Source organism: Lithobates pipiens, unplaced genomic scaffold, assembly GCF_037356315.1.
Source record: "Lithobates pipiens isolate NorthernLeopardFrog02 unplaced genomic scaffold, aLitPip1_a1.2 Scaffold_16, whole genome shotgun sequence".
Lineage (NCBI taxonomy): Eukaryota > Metazoa > Chordata > Amphibia > Anura > Ranidae > Lithobates > Lithobates pipiens.
This window is the reverse complement of record NW_027507748.1, coordinates 275,143,102-275,167,302: the sequence shown is the minus strand read 5'-3', so window position 1 is coordinate 275,167,302 and position 24,201 is coordinate 275,143,102. Positions and strand designations below refer to the sequence as shown.

Genomic DNA, 24,201 nt, shown 5'->3' with positions numbered 1-24,201 from the left:
TCTGATTTCCAATGCAATTATTCAGAATGTTGGCTGAAACAGTGCACCAAAATCACATATATATAGATGTGTTTTTGATACACTTCCACAAAATCAAAACTACATCACACCAAAGTAGCACAGGACCCTTCCCCAAAGTCTCATTGAAGTTGGCTTTGCATTGATGTGAACAGGCACCATTGATATGAATGTGTCATGTGATTTTGTGCAACCTAAGTCGCATCTGAAATCGTGCTTTGATATAAGTCAGGATTTTTTCTGTACTGGCCACAGTTAAAAATAGAACTAAAGGCAAACTTCTTTTTTTTTTTTTTTTTGGATAAAGGCATTGAGGAGATTTCCATTCACTTCCCCTCCCATAGCCAAAACAGGAAGTGAGAGAAAATCCTTCCAAAGTGAAAGGATCCCTGGTTGTCACCAAGGCCACCAGAACTACAGTCCTCATGGGAACATATGCCTTCTTTTACTATGCTGAGGACAACCCAAAGTTTGTGATATTGTTTTACTTTTACTATTGATGATAATAGCAAATAAAGAGAGGGTATATCTTCCATTTGTGGGCCAAAAAACAGTAACGACAGACAGCAATAAAAACCTGATAGGCGTTCTAATCCATCTCCACTTTGTTCAAAATTTTAAAAAAAATGAATTTAGTTATGCTTTGTTTCCTACAGTAGATGCTTGAATCAAAGCTCCAGCCAAAAATAACAAGAAACAAGATAAAACAACCAATCAACATCTCCCAACTCACTTCCTTTGGCCATCCTGAACCCGCCATCAGTCTGTGACTGAACAGTGACAGGAGAAGCAGCACAGTGACGAACTTGTCTCTCTGTCACTCTGCTTTCTCTTCCTATCAGCATCTGCCCTGAGTCTATCTTTAAGAAAACTTACTGAGCAATAAAAATTGTTTGAAAAGTAAATAGTTTGTGATGGCAGCTTAACTAATTAATAATTTCCAATCCTAAAAGAGGTGCTGGTTTGCAAATTACATACACCCCGGGACTATATGTGTCTGTGCCTCTCTTCTTTTAAGACCATTGTGAGACAATTCTTTTTTTACATTTTTAACATCTGCAAGACTTTTGAAGACTGGGTAACAACATTAAGTTTCTGTGCTAACAGAAAAATCTGTTGTTTTTTTTTTTCAATTACATCAGGGTTATGTGTCATGTTTTTGCATACATAATGCTACTGTAAATGCTATGTTCTTTAAGCAAAAGTTACACGTTACTTAATTTGTTCATCGTGAAATTCTAGTGCCTTAAAACCTCACAGTGCATTAATATTTTCGGAATAGTTTAGCGGTCTTCATCCTCAGAAAGACACCGTCTGTCCCTCAGTAATTAAGTGGTGGCTTTAATAACAGTAGATATCTGAGGGGAAAAGGAAGTTCTCCTTTAAGTTGACTTTTCTTTGGCTAGTGGGTCTGTTTGGTCTACCATCACAGTCCTAATTGTTAGATGTATAAAAACTGAAAATTGAAAAAAGGCAGCGCTTAGGACAAAGTAAGATAATGTGAAAAAAGGTGGCTGCCTCCCCTAATAGGGATCCCCTAAAGAGGCTCTAGATATATAACAGATAGATAAGAATTGGGGACAGTGGCGCTACCTATTAGAAAAGGGCATAACGGAAACAAAGGGGATATGTAAATATAGAAGTAAGATATGCAGTAAAATTAAGCACCTATTCTCCTCACCTGGGTGCTAGAGCAAACCCCCCCCCCCCCAGTGGGAGTAACACCTTGAGGTATGTGCAAATGTGCAGGCGCAGGACGCCCTCAAATTACGTGCAAATGTGCAAATGCACAGGATAGCCCCCCTAGGCAGATTGCACTAAAGCTACTACCTGAGGGTTTCTCGTGAGTGTATGTGTAAATTAATCTGATATACAAGAATATAGTGACTGTAAAGAAATGGTTAGAGTATATGTACCATATGTGAATCAAATCATAACAATTCCCCTTATTGCAAAAAAGAATAAATATACTGTACGAAGGTGCATATTATAGTGACCCAATATTTTCCTGTGACATTTGGAAATCCAAAACATGCATTAATTCAGAAAAATATGATAATATTGTGCAAAAAGTTTGGCATACAAGGCAAAAAAGTAATATGAATAAAATTAGGCAAAAAAGTAAAAATAAATAAACAAAACTAAAAATAAAATTGGGGAGATGTGGCAAAGTCCAAAAGTCCAAAAAATCAAAGATCAAAACACCACCATAAAAAACATATATGCGTGGTTCTGTCATACGCGTTTCGTCATCGACGTCTCCAGTGAAAGAATTACGTACGCCTATCTAACCTGGAGCCCAAGGGACGTCTCTAGAGCCCACAAAGTGGATACCTGGCTGAACCGGCTAAAGAGAGTGAAATTATACGCACACTCCCCCTGCAGGGGTGACAGGATTTGGTGAGTGGGGACCCTTAAGGGGGAGCACACAAGTCACCTGGAGATACTGCGAGCACAAAAGTCACCTGTGATTGTTCTCAGATACATTTATGTGCACAACCTGATTATTATCCATATGGGAACTGCTATATACTCTTACTCACATATATAGACTTATATATATTTTTTATGGTGGGATTTTGAGCTTCGATTTTTTTTGGACTTTTGGACTTTGCCACATCTCCCCAGTTTTATTTTTTTACTTTTTTGCCTAATCGTATTCATATTACTTTTTTTCTTTGTATGCAACACTATTACACAATATTATCATATTTTTTCCGATTGAATTAACGCATGTTTTGGATTCCATATGTCACATGAAAATATTGGGACACTATAATATGCACCTTCGTACAGTATATTTATTCTTTTTTGCAATAAGGGGAATTGTTATGATTTGATTCACATATGGTACATATACTCTGATCATTTCTTTATAGTCATTCATTATATTCTGGTATATCAGATTATTTTACACATACACTGACTAGGAACCCTCGGGTAGTAGCTTTAGTGCAATCCCCCTAGGCTATCCTGTGTATTTGCACATTTGCACGTAATTTGAGGGCATCCTGCGCCTGCACATTTGCACATACCCCAAGGTGTTACTCCCACCAGGGGGGTCTCCTCTAGCACCTAGGTGAGGAGAATAGGTGCTTAATTTTACTGCATTTTTACTGCATATATTACTTCTGTATTTACATATCCCCTTTATTTCTGTTGTGCCCTTTTCTAATAGGTAGCACCACTGACCCCAATTCTTGTCTGTTCGCTGATTGTTAGATGTCACAGTACCGCCTTGTGGTTGTACAGCACCTTTATTACTCACAAATTTCTAATTATAATTTTTTAATCTTCTAGATATTTTATGTTAAGCAAAATTTCAAGTCAGCCACCCTATTTGAGGAAAAGGTTAGAGAAGACTGCGGGATTGATATTTATTTGTACAGCACATGATTACAGTTTGGGTGTTGCTCATCTGACTGTCATGCTGACCATACATTTTACAATAAATTTGGAAGCTTTCCACCACCTTTTAATAAAGATTGACTCCAAGGAACTGAATGATCTGCTTCAATCTGCAATCTTTTTTTTGAATGATCAGACAACTGAGATCGAAGGAACATTTGTTTGATCATTTAGGTGCTCAAAAATAGGAAATAGCCAAAACAATGTCTGGTAGATTGCTGCAGACAGTTCGGTGTCTTGCAAGAGTCTGACCAGCATCAGTGTTTAAGCTAAAATGTTCGGAATAAACCACTTTTTACAATGAGAGGCAATATTATTATTAGGGATATCAAGTGCTGGCAGTGATGTAAAAATTTTGAGCTGCAGTAATTTTTGGCCAGCATATTTTGACTTAGAAGACCTGTGTTGCACCTAATATATACAGTATATTTGACTTTCTGCAATCTAATCTTTTCAGATTAGTCATATGCTGTTACTTGCGTTTCCATTCCCTCCCCTACCATCTTCCTAGCTGAGTAACATTTCCTTTTATTCCACCCCCATGACCTTCTTGCTGTCCCGCTATGTCCCCTCACTCTTGCACTGGGCGGCACTGGTGGAGCCATCGAAGTCCGTGCTGGAGTTTCCAGGACATGCAATACAGAAGTTCTGCCGGAATTCAGGCTGATAAAAGCCAATCGTACAGCGAATGCAGCGATGTAGAGTTGTGTTATAGTAATGGCCTGGTGAGCACTGGACTGTGGGAGAGAAAAGAGGAGTAAAGTAAAAATTAAACACAGTTAATCATAACTTAAGTAAGTATAAAACGTGGTGGATTAGAACAATACATATCTTGGAATAAATATAGTACAGAATATGTGTTGTAAAAGGGTAACCGAATCTCAGGAATTGCTTTAGGGAATAGGCATCACCTTGTGTCACCCAATATGTGGCAGAAGGGTTACTGGGGTCTACTGCAGAGGTCCAGAAAGTTTTAAAATATTAGTACTAGATTATGGCATTCCCTACTAGGGCTACATTAGTAGGATTTGTCGCCGAAAGTACTTCCTGACACAAGCAGCCTGTGTTTCACTTTGATGCTCTGAGCAACTGGAATCTAAGAAGCACATAGTAACAGCCAGCACTGCAAGAGGAGGAGGCAGTACTAAGGACATAACAATGGTGTATCTGGATGCAGGCTAATTGGAATTGCCTTTAGCTGTCCTGCTCCACTGCACCAAGGCCTGGTTGATTTTATTCAAATTAGAGTTGAAAAAAAGATGAAAATAGATTGCATATGTATGTATTGTGTAAGGTATCTTACCCTTAGTTTCACAGTCTTGGAAAGATACGGCTCCTTCATGTCTAGTGCTCAGTCCCCCTCCACAAGATATGCATTGCGTGCGTCCAGCTTCTGGTTGGTACATACCACGTGGACACAATTGACAAGGTCGATAGCCATCTGTAGAGAATTGGCCTGAAAGGCACTGACCTGCAAAGAATATAAAAATTATTTTTATTATATCAGAAAAATAAACTTCTATGTCAGATAATTTACTAGTCTAGCAGTTTAAAGTGCTCACTGTATGATCATACTAGTACAACCTGTAATATTAATGGCTCCTGGTGGTCCACTGGCTTCTTCCCCTAGGCACAGGTCACATAACAATTGCCCTTCTTTTTCCTGGAAAGTCCCCTGCGGACATGTTTGACACTGATCCAGTTGACCATTGTAATATGTGCCAGGAGGGCAGCTAGCTGAGAGACAGGGAAAGGTGTAAGAAGAAAACTAAGGAAGTGTCACTTATTTTATGAAACAAGCATAACAATTGAAATGCTGAAATACCTTAGTGGCAAGCTACATGTTTTCTGTGTAAATGTAATACAGAAAACAAATTAAAGCTGAACTGCAGACATATATAACAGCACTATTTACTATTTAGGAATTCCTTGGGAAATGATATTTATTTTTACTTATAACAAGCATAAAGATAGTGAATCTGTCTTGATATCAGCCTTATAATACCCTTGCACAGTAGCCCTCAAACTGGGTGAAAATTGGCAGCACTTTTAGCCAATATGAATCAATTTCTTTGCACAGTGCTGTCTCTGAGCTTTTATTTAATGAGGTGAGGGCAGTCACTGGCTGGGATGTAATTTGGACCAAACTTTACTGTTAATTTACCATATAATCTGCACATAGAGTTGGTCCCCTACTCTGCCCTTTTGTCTTGCAGGTGGGGGTGGGGCTAGATTACAAGGCCTTCTGATGAGAATCACAAATCTTTTGGTGGGTAAAATAATTCACATTTCATAGTTACATAGTAGGTGAGGTTGAAAAAAGACACAAGTCCATCATGTCCAACCTATGTGTGTGATTATATGTCAGTATTACATTTTATATCCCTGTATGTCACGGTCGTTCAGGTGCTTATCTAATGGTTTTTTTAAACTATCGATGCTCCCTGCTGAGACCACCGCCTGTGGAAGGGAATTCCACATCCTTGCCACTCTTGCAGTAAAGAACCCTCTATGTAGTTTAGGGTTAAACCTCTTTACTTCTAATTTTAATGAGTGGCCACGTGTCTTGTTAAACTCCCTTCCACAAAAAAGTTTTATCGCTATTGTGGGGTCACTAGTATGGTATTTGTAAATTGAAATCATATCCCCTCTCAAGTGTCTCTTCTCCAGAGAGAATAAGTTCAGTGCTCGCGACCTTTCTTCATAACTAATGTCCTCCAGACCCTTTATTAGCTTTGTTGCCCTTCTTTTTACTCACTCCATTTCCAGTACATCCTTCCTGAAGACTGGTGTCCAGAACTAGACAGCATACTCCAGGTGCGGCTGTACTAGAGCCTTGTAGATTACTGCCCTGCTTAGCTTCCTGTTGTCAGCAAATACAGAGATTGAACTGTTTATCCCATCCTCCAGGTCGTTTATGAACAATTTAAATAGGATTGATCCTAGCACAGAACCCTGGGGGACCCCACTACCCACCCCTGACCATTCTGAGTACTCCCCATTTATCACCACCCTCTGAACTTACCCTTGTAGTCAGTTTTCAATCCATGTACTCACCCTATGGTCTATGCCAACGGACCTTATTTTTTTAATGTCATAAGCTTTTGCAAAACTCAGATACACCATGTCTACTGGCCTTTCTTTATCTAGAAATGTTATTTAGAAATGTTTCAATGTTGTATTGAGTAATTTGCCTGTATTCCACATTCAAGGACTTGTATTCAAGGACATTTAGTGGGAGATTTACTAAAACGGGTGCACACAGAATCTAATGCAGCTGTGCATAGTAACCAATCATCCCACTGTCAGCAAGGTGGCTTCCTCCCTCTACTTTGCTTGTGTGGATGGAGGAATACATTTGTGTTTTTTTTTATTCAGCCTGGTTGGATTTACTCTGGGTATTCCTTCAGAAACAAAGTTTTCATTCTATTTTCTCATTCTGCTTTAGTGATTCAAGGCAAATATCCTTCCTCCTTACCACATTTTCCCCACATTCTGTGATGTCCTGGAGTGCAGTTTTCTCCCCTTTCAGTTGCTGTGCCACCCTTTTGTGCTACCTCATATTCTACAGATGCTAAACGTATCACAAATCTTTCTTGATTAATAGATTTCCTCAAAGATTTCAGTATGGACTTAATCTTGCGTTCCAGTCGCTGGCGGAGGCATGTCAGTGAACAACTTGCTGGGGAAAATAAAAATGATAAATATTTGATAAGATTCAGCTATTTTTAAACTGAAACCCCTATATGTAGTCCAACAAATGAACCATGGCTGAACTAAACTAAACGAAATAAACCTCAGTAATAATCTATTTCTATCTAAACTTCACATTGGTATAAAGCTTAACACAGAACTTCTAAACAATTCAAAACTTCTAGTTTTATTTCAGCCTTCAATTTTTCATGCCATCATAATTTTATAGGGCAAATTCCTTTTTTTATTATTCTGATCCATAACTTTACATTTTTTTACAATACTAAGACTTATGTCAGGTTATGAAAACACTTACATGTAGCCTCCTCCACTTTGACTTTAGCTTCCAACTCCAATGAGATCTTTGTAACCTTATTGGGAGAAGAGCTAGTGCTACGGCCTTTATTCCTCCACAGAGTGTCACATTTCAACTGAATATATGTTAGCTGGCAGTCTGAGCCTGGTGCATGAGAACCTGATTAGGACAAGATAAGCAAACTGATCATAAGAAATAGCAAGCAGAGAAAAAAACTACTTAGCAGTAACTGAATTCTCTTATCTGCATTTCTACCCCTCCCTGGTCAATCTCTGTTCTCTTTTTTTTTTCTCCTGAATGTCCACTTTTTAATGCCTTTCCCACAATTCCTTTTCATCCTCTCTTCCTACCACTTTTGGCCTTCTCCATTTCTCATACTTCCATGTCTTGCGCTTTCCTCCCCTCTTGCTGATCTGCCACGCACTCTCAGGCCACATCTGGAATCTTTAAGTTTGAAGGATGCTTTCTGCTTTACTGGTGGCACCAGAGTTTCTGAAATAAGAAATGAAAAATTATTAAAAATTATATAAACTCTAACAATGTTTTTTTCACCTTATTTGGTCTCCTTTTGTTTGTTAATGGAGAACTCCGGGCAAAAAAAAAAGATTTTTTTCATGCAGTGGGGCTGTGCCCCAATGCATGGGTTAACTGCTTGGTTTTTGTCTAGGGAATTTCAGAGCAGAGATATACTTACCTAATCTGTAGTTTCTTCAAGAAAAAGACCGATCCCCACCACTCCTGCCTCCCTGCATGCTAGTGATCTTGTGAATGGATTGTTCCTGACATAATCATGCCCATAGACCTGTTCTAGACGCGAGGACGGAAAGAACAGTCCACTGCTTGACCTGAGGGAGCGCGGTTTTCCGGAGGATCAAAATATCAGGTAAGTACAGCCTTTTCTTGCACCCCTAGACAAAATGGTTAGTTAACCCATGCAGTGTGAGCACAGTCCCATTGCATGGGAAAATATATATATTTTTTTCATGGAGTTCTGCTTTAAATATATCCTTGAAAGCATTTTGTTACATTTGTTAATAACTGAGGAACTAGACAGCAGAGAGAAATGACACGGGGAGAATTATTTACTAAAGGCAAATATACTGTGCACAGCAAGTGAACTTTAACCACTTGACCACTGGGCACTTAAACCCCCTTCCTAGCCAGACCAATTTTCAGCTTTCGGTGCTCTCACATTTTGAATGACAATTACTCAGTCATGCAACACTGTACCTATATGGAATTTTGTCCTTTTTCCCACACAAATAGAGCTTTCTTTTGGTGGTATTTAATCACCGCTTGCTTTTTATTTTTTGTGCTATAAAAGAAAAAAGACAGAACATTCTGTTTGTTTCTGTTATAAAATGTAGCAAATTAGTAATTTTTCTTCATAAATTTTGGTCAAAATTTATACTGCTACATATTGTTGGTAAGAATAAGTACAAATTGGTGTATATTATTTGGTCTTTGTGAAAGTTATAGAGTCCACAAGCTATGGTGCCAATATCTGAAAATTGTAGTAATTAGTTATCCTCCCGCTATAATGGTTTAAACACCAACAAAACAGCTAAGGTTGCAGCAAAAAACACCGGCAGGGGTGCAAACCCTCCCCTAAAATGTGATATCTGAAAAATAAGTGGTGTTGCACTCCCCAAACATTAATCAATCATGTGAGACAAAATCAATATGATTATATAGCAATAAATAAAAGTGATCAAAAAAAACCCTGTATAACTAATTGAAACCAAATACTTTAACTGTGCACCTTCTAAAGTGCATTAATACCAAGCAAGCAATGTTCAATCCAATACAATGTGAATAATCGAATATTTCAAGCAAAGTGCATGCAGGGAAAATAAGTTGAAAATAAAAAACAATAAAAGTAAATAATTGCTAGAAATACAATAAAGTACAGGTTTGTGTCTCAATCTATAAAGTGCATATAGTGAAAAAAATGTTACAATTGCAATAGGATCCAAAAAAAGTCTCAATCCACAAAGTGCATGGAGTGAAAAAAATATTAAGTGAAGAAACTCCAATATTAAATTTAACATCAAAATAATCCGTATCAGAACATGCAGCATGTGAATCCACACTGTGCCATGAAATAAGTAAGCTCCGTGAGTAGCAAGCAGACAGGTTGATCCTGTGAATCCTCACAATCAGGTGTCCAAACACTGAGTGCAGTGGCTACCTTACCTTACTGCTGTAAGGTAAACAGCAATTAGTTCTTAGCAGTTACACTGTTGTTATCAGCTGGTATAGGCAGTCCCCTCTAAGTTCTCAGCCATAAACCATATCCATAAAAGAAAGAAGGAGCTCCAATAGTGAAGCATGTACTGTTAGGTATACTTTAATATAAAAAAGGACAAAGTCCTGGGTACTCACATTTAAACACAAATAAATCAGCAGAGTTACAGCTTAAAAACGAACGGACTCGCCGTTCGTACCACGGACGTCACTTCCGGTATCCTCCTAATCCAATTCTATGCGTATCGTCACTGATCATGTGACTTCATCAGGGAATAGAATATAGGAGGGGGACAGACGCTTAAATATTATCCACAATTAGCGGCCATTTTCCTGTAGCCCACAGCGCATAATAGCACTGATGATCATATATCTCGATCCGCGGCCATTTTCCTATAGCCTATACTGCAACCATTTTCTAATAGGCATTAACAACAGAATACTAGTGTCCACAGTTTACGGCCATTTTCCTAAAGCTCACAGCACATAATACCACTAGTGGTAATAGACCTCACATCGCGGCCATTTTCCTATGGTCCGTATCGAAACTGACACCGCAGCCATTTTCTTATAGACATTCGAACACATAGTAGGGATGGCTAACTAAACGGCTGCCGGCATCCATTTTACTGTAGTCAACTACACACAGCAATTGCTGTGGGACACACTTACAGTCATTCTCCTGTTAATAATAGTTGGTGTTAGCCCGTGCATACTAAGAGTAATCTTTCAGACTAAACGCTCATGAACCTGGTAACACATTAAAAACTCAAACTGGTATAGTAAAAACCCATACCATCATAAAATACTAATAGGCAACTGAAGTAATTTTAATTATAAAATACAAGGAACAAACTTACTTAAAATTAATAATCTAGTCAATAACTGCATCAAAGCCACAAACATGTATTCCTAAAGTACAATAATTATTCCAGTGATATACATGAATACTAATCAATATAGACCACATCAATGACAGTAAACAGAATCATAATCTAAATATTCCATGTCAATATACAGCATCTAAAAAAATATATGTATATAAAAAATTATTCCTAACTATCAGAGCCATAGTCATATATATCTTAAAAGACACCAATCTATAATATAAACCATGAGGTAGAGGTAATAAAAAAAATCAATACATCTAATCGCATAGTGACATAATTGGGAATCACAATAAATTCCTATAAAAATAAGCAGCCTGACACTCCCCTAATTAAACATAGGCGAGAGGGACACATAAGTACTTCAAATCAGTCAATACCCTATAAAGATGAGAATAATTAATACAATAATCAAAATGACCACACTAGGGCGCTATTTTGGGATCATCAGATCAAAGTGTCTAGGGTGAAGATCCACTTTGATTCTAATTGACTAAGTGTCCTCACTTTATGCCCTCCTCTCCAATGTTTCTTGTAGGGCTCAATCCCCCAAAATGTGAGATGAGTGGGGTCCTTATTGTGGTGTGTACAGAAATGTCTCGCTACGCTATGCTTATCAAATCCATTAATAATGTTTTTGACATGCTCCTTTATGCGTACTCTCAGAGGCCTTTTGGTGTGGCCTACATATTGTAGGCCACAGCTACATTGTAGGGCATATACAGCTCCCTCTGTATTGCAGCATATAAAGTCCCTAACATCATAGGAATTCCCAGTACTTGTGGACCTAAATTGGAATTTCTTCTCAGGTGGGTGTTTGTCGTGGGAAGTGAGCAGCGAATCTATATCCTTCCTTGACTTGGAAATTATACAAAAAGGTAATAGATTATGCACAAAAACGCATTTTAAAAATGTTGATAAGAACAGCTACCTGCCAGTAGGGAGTTGCCATCATCGTAACTGGCTGTGTAACATACCAAAAGGGCAACTTATGCGGCTACGCAGAAATTGTACACGGATTGAAGATTATTCTATACAAGCTGAAAAGATTGGTCAAAGGTTTATGAATAAAGGATATGCTAACGAAGAAATCAGGACACAAATTATGGAAGTGAAAAACATGGATCGGATAGACATGATTAGAGATAAGCAAAACTGAATCTGGAAGTTAATAAGGTACCGATTGTATTAAACTATAATGCCCAATATCGGAAAATCAAAAAGATCATTAAAAAACACTGGCACATTCTGTGCTCAGATGTACATTTAAACTATATACTTCCCCCATGTCCCAAATTTGTCTATAAGAGGGCACCGACACTAAGAGACAAGATCGTTAGAAATGTTCCCGATCCACCATTTAATGGTGTGACCTTTTTTTTACGGGAAAAGGCTTTTTTCCTTGTAAACGCTGCTTTGCGTGTATGAAAACAAAACACCCACCTGAGAAGAAATTCCAATTTAGGTCCACAAGTACTGGGAATTCCTATGATGTTAGGGACTTTATATGCTGCAATACAGAGGGAGCTGTATATGCCCTACAATGTAGCTGTGGCCTACAATATGTAGGCCACACCAAAAGGCCTCTGAGAGTACGCATAAAGGAGCATGTCAAAAACATTATTAATGGATTTGATAAGCATAGCGTAGCGAGACATTTCTGTACACACCACAAAAAGGACCCCACTCATCTCACATTTTGGGAGATTGAGCCCTACAAGAAACATTGGAGAGGAGGGCATAAAGTGAGGACACTTAGTCAATTAGAATCAAAGTGGATCTTCACCCTAGACACTTTGATCTGATGATCCCAAAATAGCGCCCTAGTGTGGTCATTTTGATTATTGTATTAATTATTCTCATCTTTATAGGGTATTGACTGATTTGAAGTACTTATGTGTCCCTCTCGCCTATGTTTAATTAGGGGAGTGTCAGGCTGCTTATTTTTATAGGAATTTATTGTGATTCCCAATTATGTCACTATGCGATTAGATGTATTGATTTTTTTTTTATTACCTCTACCTCATGGTTTATATTATAGATTGGTGTCTTTTAAGATATATATGACTATGGCTCTGATAGTTAGGAATAATTTTTTATTTTTTATATACACATATTTTTTTAGATGCTGTATATTGACATGGAATATTTAGATTATGATTCTATTTACTGTCATTGATGTGGTCTATATTGATTAGTATTCATGTATATCATTGGAATAATTATTGTACTTTAGGAATACATGTTTGTGGCTTTGATGCAGTTATTGGCTAGATTATTAATTTTAAGTAAATTTGTTCCTTGTATTTTATAATTAAAATTACTTCCGTTGCCTATTAGTATTTTATGATGGTATGGGTTTTTACTATACCAGTTTGAGTTTTTAATGTGTTACCAGGTTCATGAGCGTTTAGTCTGAAAGATTACTCTTAGTGTGCACGGGCGAACACCAACTATGATTAACGGGAGAATGGCTGTAAGTGTGTCCCACAGCAATTGTTGTGTGTAGTTGACTACAGTAAAATGGATGCCGGCAGCCGTTTAGTTAGCCATCCCTACTATGTGTTCGAATGTCTATAAGAAAATGGCCGTAATCTGTGGACACTAGTATTCTGTTTTTAATGCCTATTAGAAAATGGTTGCAGTATAGGCTATAGGAAAATGGCCGCGGATCGAGATATATGATCATCAGTGCTATTATGCGCTGTGGGCTACAGGAAAATGGCTGCTAATTGTGGATAATATTTAAGCGTCTGTCCCCCTCCTATATTCTATTCCCTGATGAAGTCACATGATCAGTGATGATACGCATAGGATTGGACTAGGAGGATACCGGAAGTGACGTCCGTGGTACGAACGGCAAGTCCGTTCGCTTTTATGCTGTAACTCTGCTGACTTATTTGTGTTTAAATGTGAGTACTTAGGACTTTGTCCTTTTTATATTAAAGTATACCTAACAGTACATACTTCACTATTGGAGCTCCTTCTTTCTTTTATGGATATGGTTTATGGCTGAGAACTTAGAGGGGACTGCCTATACCAGCTAATAACAACAGTGTAACTGCTGACAACTAATTGCTGTTTACCTTACAGCAGTAAGGTAAGGTAGCCACTGCACTCAGTGTTTGGACACCTGATTGTGAGGATTCACAGGATCACCCTGTCTTCTTGCTACTCACGGAGCTTACTTATTTCATGGCACAGTGTGGATTCACATGCTGCATGTTCTGATACGGATTATCTTGATGTTAAATTTAATATTGGAGTTTCTTCACTTAATATTTTTTTCACTCCATGCACTTTGTGGATTGAGACTTTTTTGGATCCTATTGCAATTGTAGCATTTTTTTCACTATATGCACTTTATAGATTGAGACACAAACCTGTACTTTATTGTATTTCTAGCAATTATTTACTTTTATTGTTTTTTATTTTTAACTTATTTTCCCTGCATGCACTTTGCTTGGAATATTCGATTATTCACATTGTATTGGATTGAACATTGCTTTCTTGGTATTAATGCACTTTAGAAGGTGCACAGTTAACGTATTTGGTTTCCATTAGTTATATAGGGGTTTTTTTTTATCAATTTTATTTATTGCTATATATTCATATTGATTTTGTCTCACTTGATTGTATAATGTTTGTGGAGCGCAACACCACTTATTTATCAAATATCTGAAAATTGATCACACCAGAAGTACTGACGGCCTATCTCATTTCTTGAGACCCTAACATGCCAGAAAAGTACAAATAACCCCCAAATGACCCCCTTTTGGAAAAAAAGACATTTGAAGCTATTTAGAAAGATGCATGGTGAGGTTTTTGAAGTTGTCATTTTTTCCCACAATTCTTTGCAAAATCAAGATTTTTTTCACAAAATTGTCATTTTAGCAGGTTATTTCTCACACACAGCATATGAATACCACAAATTACACCCCAAAACACATTCTACTATTACTCCCGAGTATGGTGATACCACATGTATGAGACTTTTACACAGCATGGCCACATACAGAGACCCCCCAACATGCAGGGAGCACCTTCAGGCGTTCTGGAGCACCCAAGACAATTCTGTCATTATATATGTTTTTTAAGCAAAGACCCTAGACCCAATGGTGGTCGTTGCAACTTATTATCTCACACGCTATTTGCGCAGCAATTTTTCGAATGCATTTTGTAAAAAAACTGTTTTGTGCTTTAAAAAAAAAACAGTAAAGTTAGCCCAATCTTTTGGCATAATGTGAAAGGTGAACTTACGCCGAGTAAATAGATACCTAACATGTCACCCTTCAAAATTGCACACACTCGTGGAATGGCCCCAAACTTTTCTACTTAAAAATACCCATAGGTGATGCTTGAAAATCTTTTACTGGTTACATATTTTGAGTTACAGAGGAGGTCTAGGGCCAAAATGATTGCTCTTGCTCTAACATTCGCACGATACCTCACATGTGTGGTTTGAACACCGTTTTCATATGTGGGCGGGACTTACGTATGAGTTCGCTTCTGCATGTGAGCACACAGGGACAGGAGCGATTTAAAAAAAAAAGTATTGTTCATTTTACTTTATTCATTTTAGTTTGACACTTTTTCCCCAAAAATTTATTTTTTGATCACTTTTATTCCTATTACAAGGAATGTAAACATTCCTTGTAATATGAATATGGCATGACAGATCCTCTTTACAGTGAGATATAGGGTCAATAAGACCCCACACCTCACCTCTAGGCTGGGAAGCCTGAAATAAATAAAAAAAAACGATCCTGGCTTTGATTGTATTGGCGAGTCGGTAGAAGTACCGAAGGGTGGCGGGGGGGGGGTCGTCTTCTCTTGCCTCCTGTAAGAATGATCAAGCAGCAGAACAGCCACTATGATCATTCTTATGGTGTAGGGAATCGCCGGCTGAAAAAGATGATGTCTGAATGATGCTTGTAGCTGCAGGCATCATTCAGATATCCCCGCACAAAGTCAAGGACGTCATATGGAAGTGGTTAAAATGCTCTTTTTTTTTTAACACAAAGTTGTCCATTTATACAATATTTCTAACACATAGCATGTACATACCAAAAATGACATCCCAGAATAGATTCTCCTACTCCTCCTGAGTACACCGATACCACATATGTGAGACTTCCACAGCCTGGTCAAATACAGAGGCTGAGTACAACCGAGCATGGCTGGGTACGGCTGGGTATCACCGAGTATGGCTGTGTATTACCGAGTATGGCTGTGTATTACCAAGTATGGCTGGGTATCACCGAGTATTGCAGAGTATGGATGGGTATGGCAGAGTATGGCTGGGTATCACCGGGTATTGCAGAGTATGGCTGTGTATCACGAGTATTGCAGAGTATGGCTGGGTATTGCAGAGTATGGCTGGGTATGGCAGAGTATGGCTGGGTATGGCAGGGTATGGCTGGGTATTGCAGGGTATGGCTGGATATTGCAGGGTATGGCTGGATATTGCAGGGTATGGCAGGGTATTGCAGAGTATGGCAGGCTATTGCAGAGTATGGCAGGTATTGCAGAGTATGGCAGGGTATTGCAGAGTATGGCTGGGTATTTCAGAGTATTGCAGAGTATGACTAGGTATTGCAGACTATGGCTGGGTATTGCAGGGTACGGCAGAGTATTGCAGAGTATGTCAGGGTATTGCAGAGTATTGCAGAGTATGGATGGTTATTGCAGGGTACGGCAGAGTATTGCAGAGTATGGCTGGGTATTGCAGTGTACGGCAGAGTATTGCAGAGTACGGCTGGGTATTGCAGGGTACGGCAGAGTCTTGCAGAGTATTGGCAGGGTATTGCAGAGTATTGCCAGGGTATGGCAGAGTATTGCAGAGTATGGAAGGATGGCTGAGCATGGCTGGATGGATCCATGGATGTGACTGCAATTGTCACTGAGCAGCCCACAGCGCTGCTGCCATCCGATCTCTCCCCTCCACTGTACTGACCGGTACAGAGAGGGGAGGGAGGAACCAGCATCATGACATTTGTTTACACGTGATCGCTCCGTCATTTGACGGAGCGATCACGTGGTAAATGGCTGCGTTCATGGACATTCTCGGGTGCACAACCCAGGGGGCACGCGAGAGTGGGATTCTGGGAGGACGTCACTGTGCGCCCTCCCAGAGTTATCCAACTGCCCTGTAGCCGTCATTTGGCTATGGGTCGGTTGGTAACTGGTTAAGTACATTTGCTCTAGATCTGAGGGGAAGCTCTGCTGGTTTATATCATCCAGTCATGTACAAACAAAAATTTAGTTTTTTGCAAAGTGAAGTTTTACTTCATTTACCAAGCTCTGGAGCAAGTGCACCATATATTTGCCTTTGGTAAATCAACCCCTTAGTGCTTTGGGGAGAGGCAAGTAAACACTATAGAAATATGTGCTTTGCTCATATTTCATGTTTGAGGTTTACAACCACTTTAAGGATTGAAAAATAATTTAGATTAGAAAGCCTATAGGTTTAACTTTCACTAGAGCTGGCAGTGCATCAGTTATAAGATCTTTCACACTTGCAATTAAGATTCAAGCTGTTGGAATATGATTAATTGCATGTATAACTGAGTTTGTCTTATAATGGCTAAATCAAATAGTTTTGTAACAGCATTACATGGTATGAGCCTTGGTAGATGTCGAAGATCTGTGAAAAGGCCAATTAGAGGGTAGGGAATTAGTAAGGCAAATGATTTTATCCCAAGGAGATTACACTTAATGTTTTTTTTAGGAGATGTAAGAAACTGAGCTTTTATAAAGAACTGTACACTGCGCCCTGGTGCCTGGGACAGTACAGAAGAAGTGGCTGTAGGACTCAAAATTAGCTATAGCTTAGTAGTCTTATTGCTTTTGCGAATGATCATGGAGAGCTAAGGGACCAGAAAATGATTTTGTTAGGGTCCATACAATTATAGTTTCCCCCATCATAATAGGCATTAAGTTACCAGTCCAGTGATGGCTAGTATTCTGTTTAGAGCTGAGTCCAGGTTTATGTGCTGGAGATCCACAGCTGAAGACGTAAATGCTGTCTGACTCTGCACAGAGAAACAGAAAACAATTTATTATTGTTGTTATTAGTACTATTAATATTATACAAGATTTACATAGTAGACTAATTTTACAAAAACAGCAATATTTAAATAAAATATCTGAATATATGATGACATTTCCTTAATTTACTTTTAGTTCCCTCAGGAAATATTTACTGTTTATATTCATTTAAACTTCCCTTTCAGTGCATGAGAACCAATGAACCGGATGTTTTCTGTTATTTCTTATGTAATTTAAAAAAACAAAACACAAAATCGACATCTTTGACACAGAAATTAATGTTTCTGATTTAATGTGCATGTAAATCCAGTAAATCTAAATTTCTCTTATTTGTTTTATTTTGTTCTGTTAAATATACCATTGAAAGTTTTTCTGTTATATTTGCTCTGCAAGTGCAAAACTTCCAGTCGATCCTACTTGAAACCCATATTTTCCTAAAGTGATCCGACAATTCTGAACTGAAATCTCAAACATTAAACGTTATCAGCTCTGCCCAGTTTACATCTGTGCACTACTGGATACTTCCAACCATGTTATGGAGATTATGAGAAGGTGTGTTGTTATGTGGTTCTAATACACTTCCTGCCCTGAGATGACAACAATGCTTCTCCATAGATACAGTACCCTTGGACAGGAAGAACATTAATAGCAGGATTACCAGTTTAAAATAGAATACGTTTAAAATAAGCCTGAAGAAAAAATACAGCCATCTAGGACTTTTAAGCTACAATATATTACATTTTTGTTCCTGGGTTTAGACTTTAATTTTTGTAATTACTTTTTTAATAGATACAGTTCTTAAGACAAGCCTTATGCCAAAAATGATATTTTATACCCTACAGCTAATCCCCCTGACTTGAAACTTTGCAAATTACCTGGCTGCAGCAAAGTCTTGGAGCTACAGGTGAGAGAGCAGGTGTCTTTCTTCCCACTTCGAGAACATATCATAGCCACACGGGGGGACATGCCAGTCGTCATACATTTTACCAGCTCTAAGGGGCAAAGGAAATGTTTAATAGGTGTTTCCTATAACATACCTATAAGATGCGTTACAAGTTCACAAGACTTTTTTGCAATGATCAAAAGTTTGATGCATGTATTATCTTACCTTCATAGATGTGTGGATAAAATTTTGCAGTAATGTAATTAAAAATGTACAACCTTCACCTACTGATATGTCTGTTATTACACCTGTAGATATTTGTATATTGTTGTAAGACATTACCTACAATTGATGTTCTCTTTAAGCAATTTGATAGTCATTTCCATAATTTTTTTGTCCCTCCATAGACATAAAGCTCTGCCTATCTTAACTCTATACTGACCAAAATATACCTTTAACAAGTTACCCTAACCAAAAGCAAAGACACTCATTGGCATCAAAAAGTGATGTATGTACACAGATAGAACTATTACATTTTCTGTTTTATTTTTATTTTTTTTTGTATGTTTTTGTTTTGGTTGTAAAAATTACCTTTCAATGTTTATATGATAAAAAAAATGATTTTCAGCGCTCTAACCCCCATCAAAATTTCAAAACACTTACCTACACAGTCTTTCTGATTCCAGTGAAGTTTAAAGCCAGCTGGACAGGTGCACTCAAAGCCTCCTGGTATATTGATGCAACCATATTTGCAACCTCCTTTGTTAATGCTGCATTCATCTATATCTAGGATTTGACAAAAGTAAATTACATGTTTTGCATACATTTAAATGGTTCTTTATCACACCTACAAGTTGATCATGGACAAAGGTGTTAAGACGTTCCCCACGTTATAACAAACCTATTGGTTACCATATGTGGAACTCTCTGGTATCTCCAGATTAAACACTTTTAAAAAAATGTTAGGTTCCCTTTTGCACATTCTCCAGGCCTTATATCACTTATATGTACTTGGCTAACATCTCCTTCTTCATCTCAACGCCTGACGTACACCCGACAATACAATACTGATCTAGAGTCAGCTATCAAGGAAGACTGATGGTATAAAATTTAGGAAACTGTAAAGTCTAGTTCTAGCCTTTGAAACCAACTACAAGGTTGTGATGAGATGGTATATGGTCAAAGTTTGAATTGCCTAGTACATACCTAGCCTTTCACTTTTGCGTTTTTGAAGATGTGGACAATTGGGGACCTTTTTTTATACCTGGTGATCTGTGACAGTTTTTGAATGGCAGAGTAAAATCATGGGAAGTGATGGCGAACCTACAGTGCGTGGTAGCTACCACTCCCCTGGTAAGACCTGAGCTCGATAATCAACATAACCCCTACGTTCATTCTCAAACTCCAAATAGGTCAAATAATTCTTCCAGGAGGATTTCATACAGATCTCCTGAGAAAAATTATAGACCTCCACCTCCCCCACAGAGACTTAGGTCCAATAATACCCACCCTAAAGGACCTCCTTCTAAATCCAGTTTGGAGGAATAAGTCAAAGGGCCGGAATTATCACAACCGGTACGTCAGGGGGATAATGGATAGAGTGGACCTCCTAGAAGACCCTATGAGGGAGGGCAGTATGAGGATTATCATGTATCCACATACAATCGCTTTCAACCACTCCAGGATAGAGATTATCCATACGGAGATTTCTCTAGGAGAGAATGGGATTACTATCAGGGTAACCGCACCCCAGGTAGGGTAAATTGTAATGATAGGCCCCCTATACAATACCCACCCCAGCCTTCACCTGTAATGAGAGGAGACAGGCCATATGAATACTCTCATCAACAGGAACCATGGGAGAATATAAATTATTCCCAACAGTGAGGTTTTCCCAGGTCAGACCAGAACCAACAAAGACCTATAGAACGAAGAGAGGAGTCAGAGGGGGGCGAAGATCAAAGGTAAAAAAGGAAGAGGGAATATTAGGCCAGGGAATCTATAATCTGAGCACTATTACTCTATCTCCAGAGGAAATTTCTCTTTTGGACAAGGGATTAAAATATGCCCCATCACAAAAATTTAACAAATTCCAGACATACATGGATATCCACAAATATACCAGAAAACTGAGTGTTATAAGATACATCGTGTCCAACCCTGTTAAAACTAATAGGACTGTTCAGACTGATGTACAACACTCTAATCTGACCAATGCTTCTCTTTTCAATCCCCCTGGAGGACTGTAAGAGTCTTTAGGGATGTCCTCTTGAGGGATCTTGAAAAGATTAAAATAAAGAATGTTAAATTGAACAAATCTTTGCAATCAGGGTTGGATCAGTTATGTGAAGAAAAAGAGATCATTATCCTCCTGCTGATAAGGGGGGTAGAATTGTGATCTTAAATAAAAGTGACTACCTGAGTGAATTGGACAATTTAGTTGGGGACACTGAAACTTATATTCCTCTTCCAGCTGATCCTCATTCATCATATAGGAAAACTTTGGAAAATATAGTAGAGCAAGGTTTTAGCTTAGGCATACTCAATAAAAAGGAAAAACTTTTTTTGGTGCCATCTTCACCCCAAATACCCATCATTTACTACCTGCCCAAAATACACAAGAATCCTATTCATCCTCCCGGTCTGCCTATTATCAGCGGGATCCTATTCATCTAGGGCAGGGAAGCACACTGATGGGTATCCCAAACCTTTGGTTAAATCCCTGCCTGCTTTCATAAAGGATAGCAGGCATGTGATTAACCTATTGTCTGACTTTCCATATGAAGAAAATCTTTGGTTAGTTACTGCAGATGTTATTTCCCTGTATTCCATCATTCCCCATCATTGGGGAATCTCTTCAGTTATACATTTTATGGATAGGGACTTGGGTCTGCTTACCAGACAAAGGAGTTTCATTATGGAGCTCCTAAAGTTTGCGACAACGCATAACATTTTCTGGTTTAAGAATAGGTTTTCCCTTCAAAATAGGGACATGGCCATGGGGAAAAATTTGCCCCCAGCCTGGCTAACCTTTTTATGGGTAAGTGGGAGGAGGACATTGTCTATGCTAACCATAGGCCTAAATTGGTCTTCTGGGCTAGGTACATAGACGACGTTTTGGAAGAGAGGGTCTTGGAGGTTGAACAGTTGGACAGAATTCAACTTCTGACTGAGAAACAAACAGTAGTGGACGGACAGAACAATTTTGTTTCACCGTTCATTACGGGCTTCTCTAGCCAACATTTTTTGATTAATTGCTGGGGGCGTGGCCTGACAGCGCATGGAGTAGGACACCATCTGAGGAGCTCCGCTCACTAATCCTACAATCTATTGCATCCTGCTTACTGTGGCTCGTTTTTTCTCCCATCACCTACCTGGCAAGACACCCCAGACTTCAGGCTATATGTCGCCATCTAAATCTCAAAAGGCTGCGGCGGTGAAGCTAGCCCAATTCCGCCATGGAGCCTCGGGGGAGCAGCAAGATGGCGGCGGAGAGCAGGAAGACGAAGGGAGACCGGCGGGAGATACAGCCCTGCTGCTGGAAGCTATTACTCTGTGCCACACCCCGCTGACCTCACAAATAGAGGAAGTCAAGGTAGATATCTCACATCTCCGTCAAGATTTCCATAAACTACGCGACCGGGTGAAAGAAGCTGAAAAGCTGAGTGTGGTGGAGGACGCTCTCCCGCCATTGCGCACTGAAACTGAAGGCCTCCAGCAGCAAATACAACAGTTGTTCTCCAGGCATGATGAGATGGAGAACAGGCTCAGAAGATGTAACCTACATTTAATCGGTTTACCGGAGGGCGCGGAGGGCAAAGATCCGGCGACCTTTTTGGAACGGCTATTGATCACCACATATGGCAGGAAGGTGTTTTCCCCGATGCTGGCGGTGGAAAGGGCCCACCGCATGCCGGCCAGACCGCCGCCGCAAGGTGCTCCCCCGTGAACATTTATAGCTAAAATGCTTAACTTTAAAGACAGAGACACAGCCTTGCGCCTGGCTAGACTGAAGGGCAACATCGAGTTTGGAAATGCTAAGCTTGCTTTATTGGCTAGACTGAAGGGCAACATCGAGTTTGGAAATGCTAAGCTTGCTTTATTCCCAGATTTCTCAGCGGAGGTTCAGAGGCATCGCCGAACCTTCTTGGAAGCCAAACGCAGACTGAGAATCCACAATTATAAATATGCCATGTTATTTCCGGCTAAACTCCACGTTGAACATGATGACAAGGTGTCCTTTTTTGAAGAAGCTGAAGCGGTGATTGCCTGGCTGGAATGCCGTCCTGCTGCAGCCCACAGGGCCTGATGAGGTTGTGAGTATGCTGAATGCTGACTTATCCTGGTGTGGAATCTGGGGAGCTTAAGGGTGGTCATGCCTGTACCCTGTTTAATGACTGCTGCTGCTAATGACTTACTTGGGCACGTATTACAGATGGGTGGGCAGCACCCCCGGATTATACTGTATGACAGCTAGTTTTCCACACCCTAATTGCTACACCTGGAACCTCTGTTAAGCCATTACTAGGGCCACAGGAACCAATTTATCACTATTTTCTATCCTGCCGTCCTTGGATGGATGAGACGCAATTTTGCACCACAGTTGTGGTGGGAGCTTGGGAAAGATGCACGTCCTGCAGAACTGTTGTGTTGTGCCGCAAACTAAACCCCCCATGCACACCCAGGGTATGATCTGCTATGCATGGAGACACGACGGGAGGATGGTGCATTTGCATTATTTGTTGCATCGGAGAGCCTGGACACGGCCTGTTTACCCGTTGCTGTTGCTTGCGTTCAGGATCCCTGGTGATGTGTTTGTGTTGCTCGGGTCCCGTCGGGCAGAGATGACCCTTCAATATACTATCCTTTTTAACTCTGGGACTGTTACATGTGCTCGGTTTTGGGATGATGCCTGCATAAGGTTGGGGATATGCAGGGCGGGGTGGGGGGAGGATTGGGTAAGACGGTTGGTTTTCAGGATTAGAATAGTATATATATGCTGTATAGTACGAAGTAAAAGCATCTATTTGCGGGATGATAAGTTATGTTTTATCAATATGCAGAGACTGCTACGGCAGAAGCGGCCCTACGGGCAGCCCAATACTGGTATCCTTTGGGGAAACTGGGGTGATGCACCCTGTTACCTACACACATGCATTATACGCTGGCCTCACTCCTAATATGGCATCACTGACGTTCCTCACGTGGAACGTGAGATTGCTCGGGGACAAGATTAAACGAGCAGCGGTATTCACACTCCTTAAGAAATGCAGGGCGGATGTGGTTGTACTGGTGGAGACACATGTAGAGGGGAGGTTGCAGATGGCTATGAGACGTCCCTGGGTGGGCTGGATGTATCATTCGACCCACACGTCCCATTCACGGGGGGTGGCAGTGTTGATTGCCAAAACTGTCCATTTTGAACTAGGGGAAGTGCTCACAGACCGACAGTGTATTTATATACGCAAAACTGTATGGTGAACCCCTACTTATTTTGGCCTACTATGTTCCCCCACTGTTCTCCGCTTCTATATTGCTGGCGGGGTTCTCCTTCATGGCAAAGTATGATACCACACCGGCAATGTGGTTGGGAGACTTTAATGCTGTTATGGATCCTAAGCTGGATCGTTTATGTCCTGCGCATCCTACAGGGGGTTCTGCCGGTAATGGTAGACTGCCGCAACTGATGGCATCCTTCC

General features: G+C 39.7%; 1 protein-coding gene across 4 annotated transcripts in view; it reads right to left on the bottom strand.

The window, feature by feature from the left end:
• SCUBE3 (signal peptide, CUB domain and EGF like domain containing 3) overlaps nucleotides 1-24,201 on the bottom strand; it is a 190,426-nt gene that overhangs the window by 13,690 nt on the left and 152,535 nt on the right. For 3 of the 4 annotated variants that reach the window (XM_077481425.1, XM_077481426.1, XM_077481427.1), the window contains 9 exons: nucleotides 19,166-19,288; nucleotides 18,495-18,611; nucleotides 17,514-17,603; nucleotides 7,814-7,927; nucleotides 7,436-7,594; nucleotides 6,905-7,108; nucleotides 5,011-5,163; nucleotides 4,730-4,897; nucleotides 4,002-4,163 (listed from right to left, as the gene is read on the bottom strand). In XM_077481425.1, the coding sequence (XP_077337551.1) occupies nucleotides 4,002-4,163; nucleotides 4,730-4,897; nucleotides 5,011-5,163; nucleotides 6,905-7,108; nucleotides 7,436-7,594; nucleotides 7,814-7,927; nucleotides 17,514-17,603; nucleotides 18,495-18,611; nucleotides 19,166-19,288 (1,290 nt within the window). Of the gene's footprint in view, nucleotides 1-3,972; nucleotides 4,164-4,729; nucleotides 4,898-5,010; nucleotides 5,164-6,904; nucleotides 7,109-7,435; nucleotides 7,595-7,813; nucleotides 7,928-17,513; nucleotides 17,604-18,494; nucleotides 18,612-19,165; nucleotides 19,289-24,201 lie in introns of all 4 variants that reach the window. The other variant, XM_077481428.1, reaches the window with a different exon arrangement.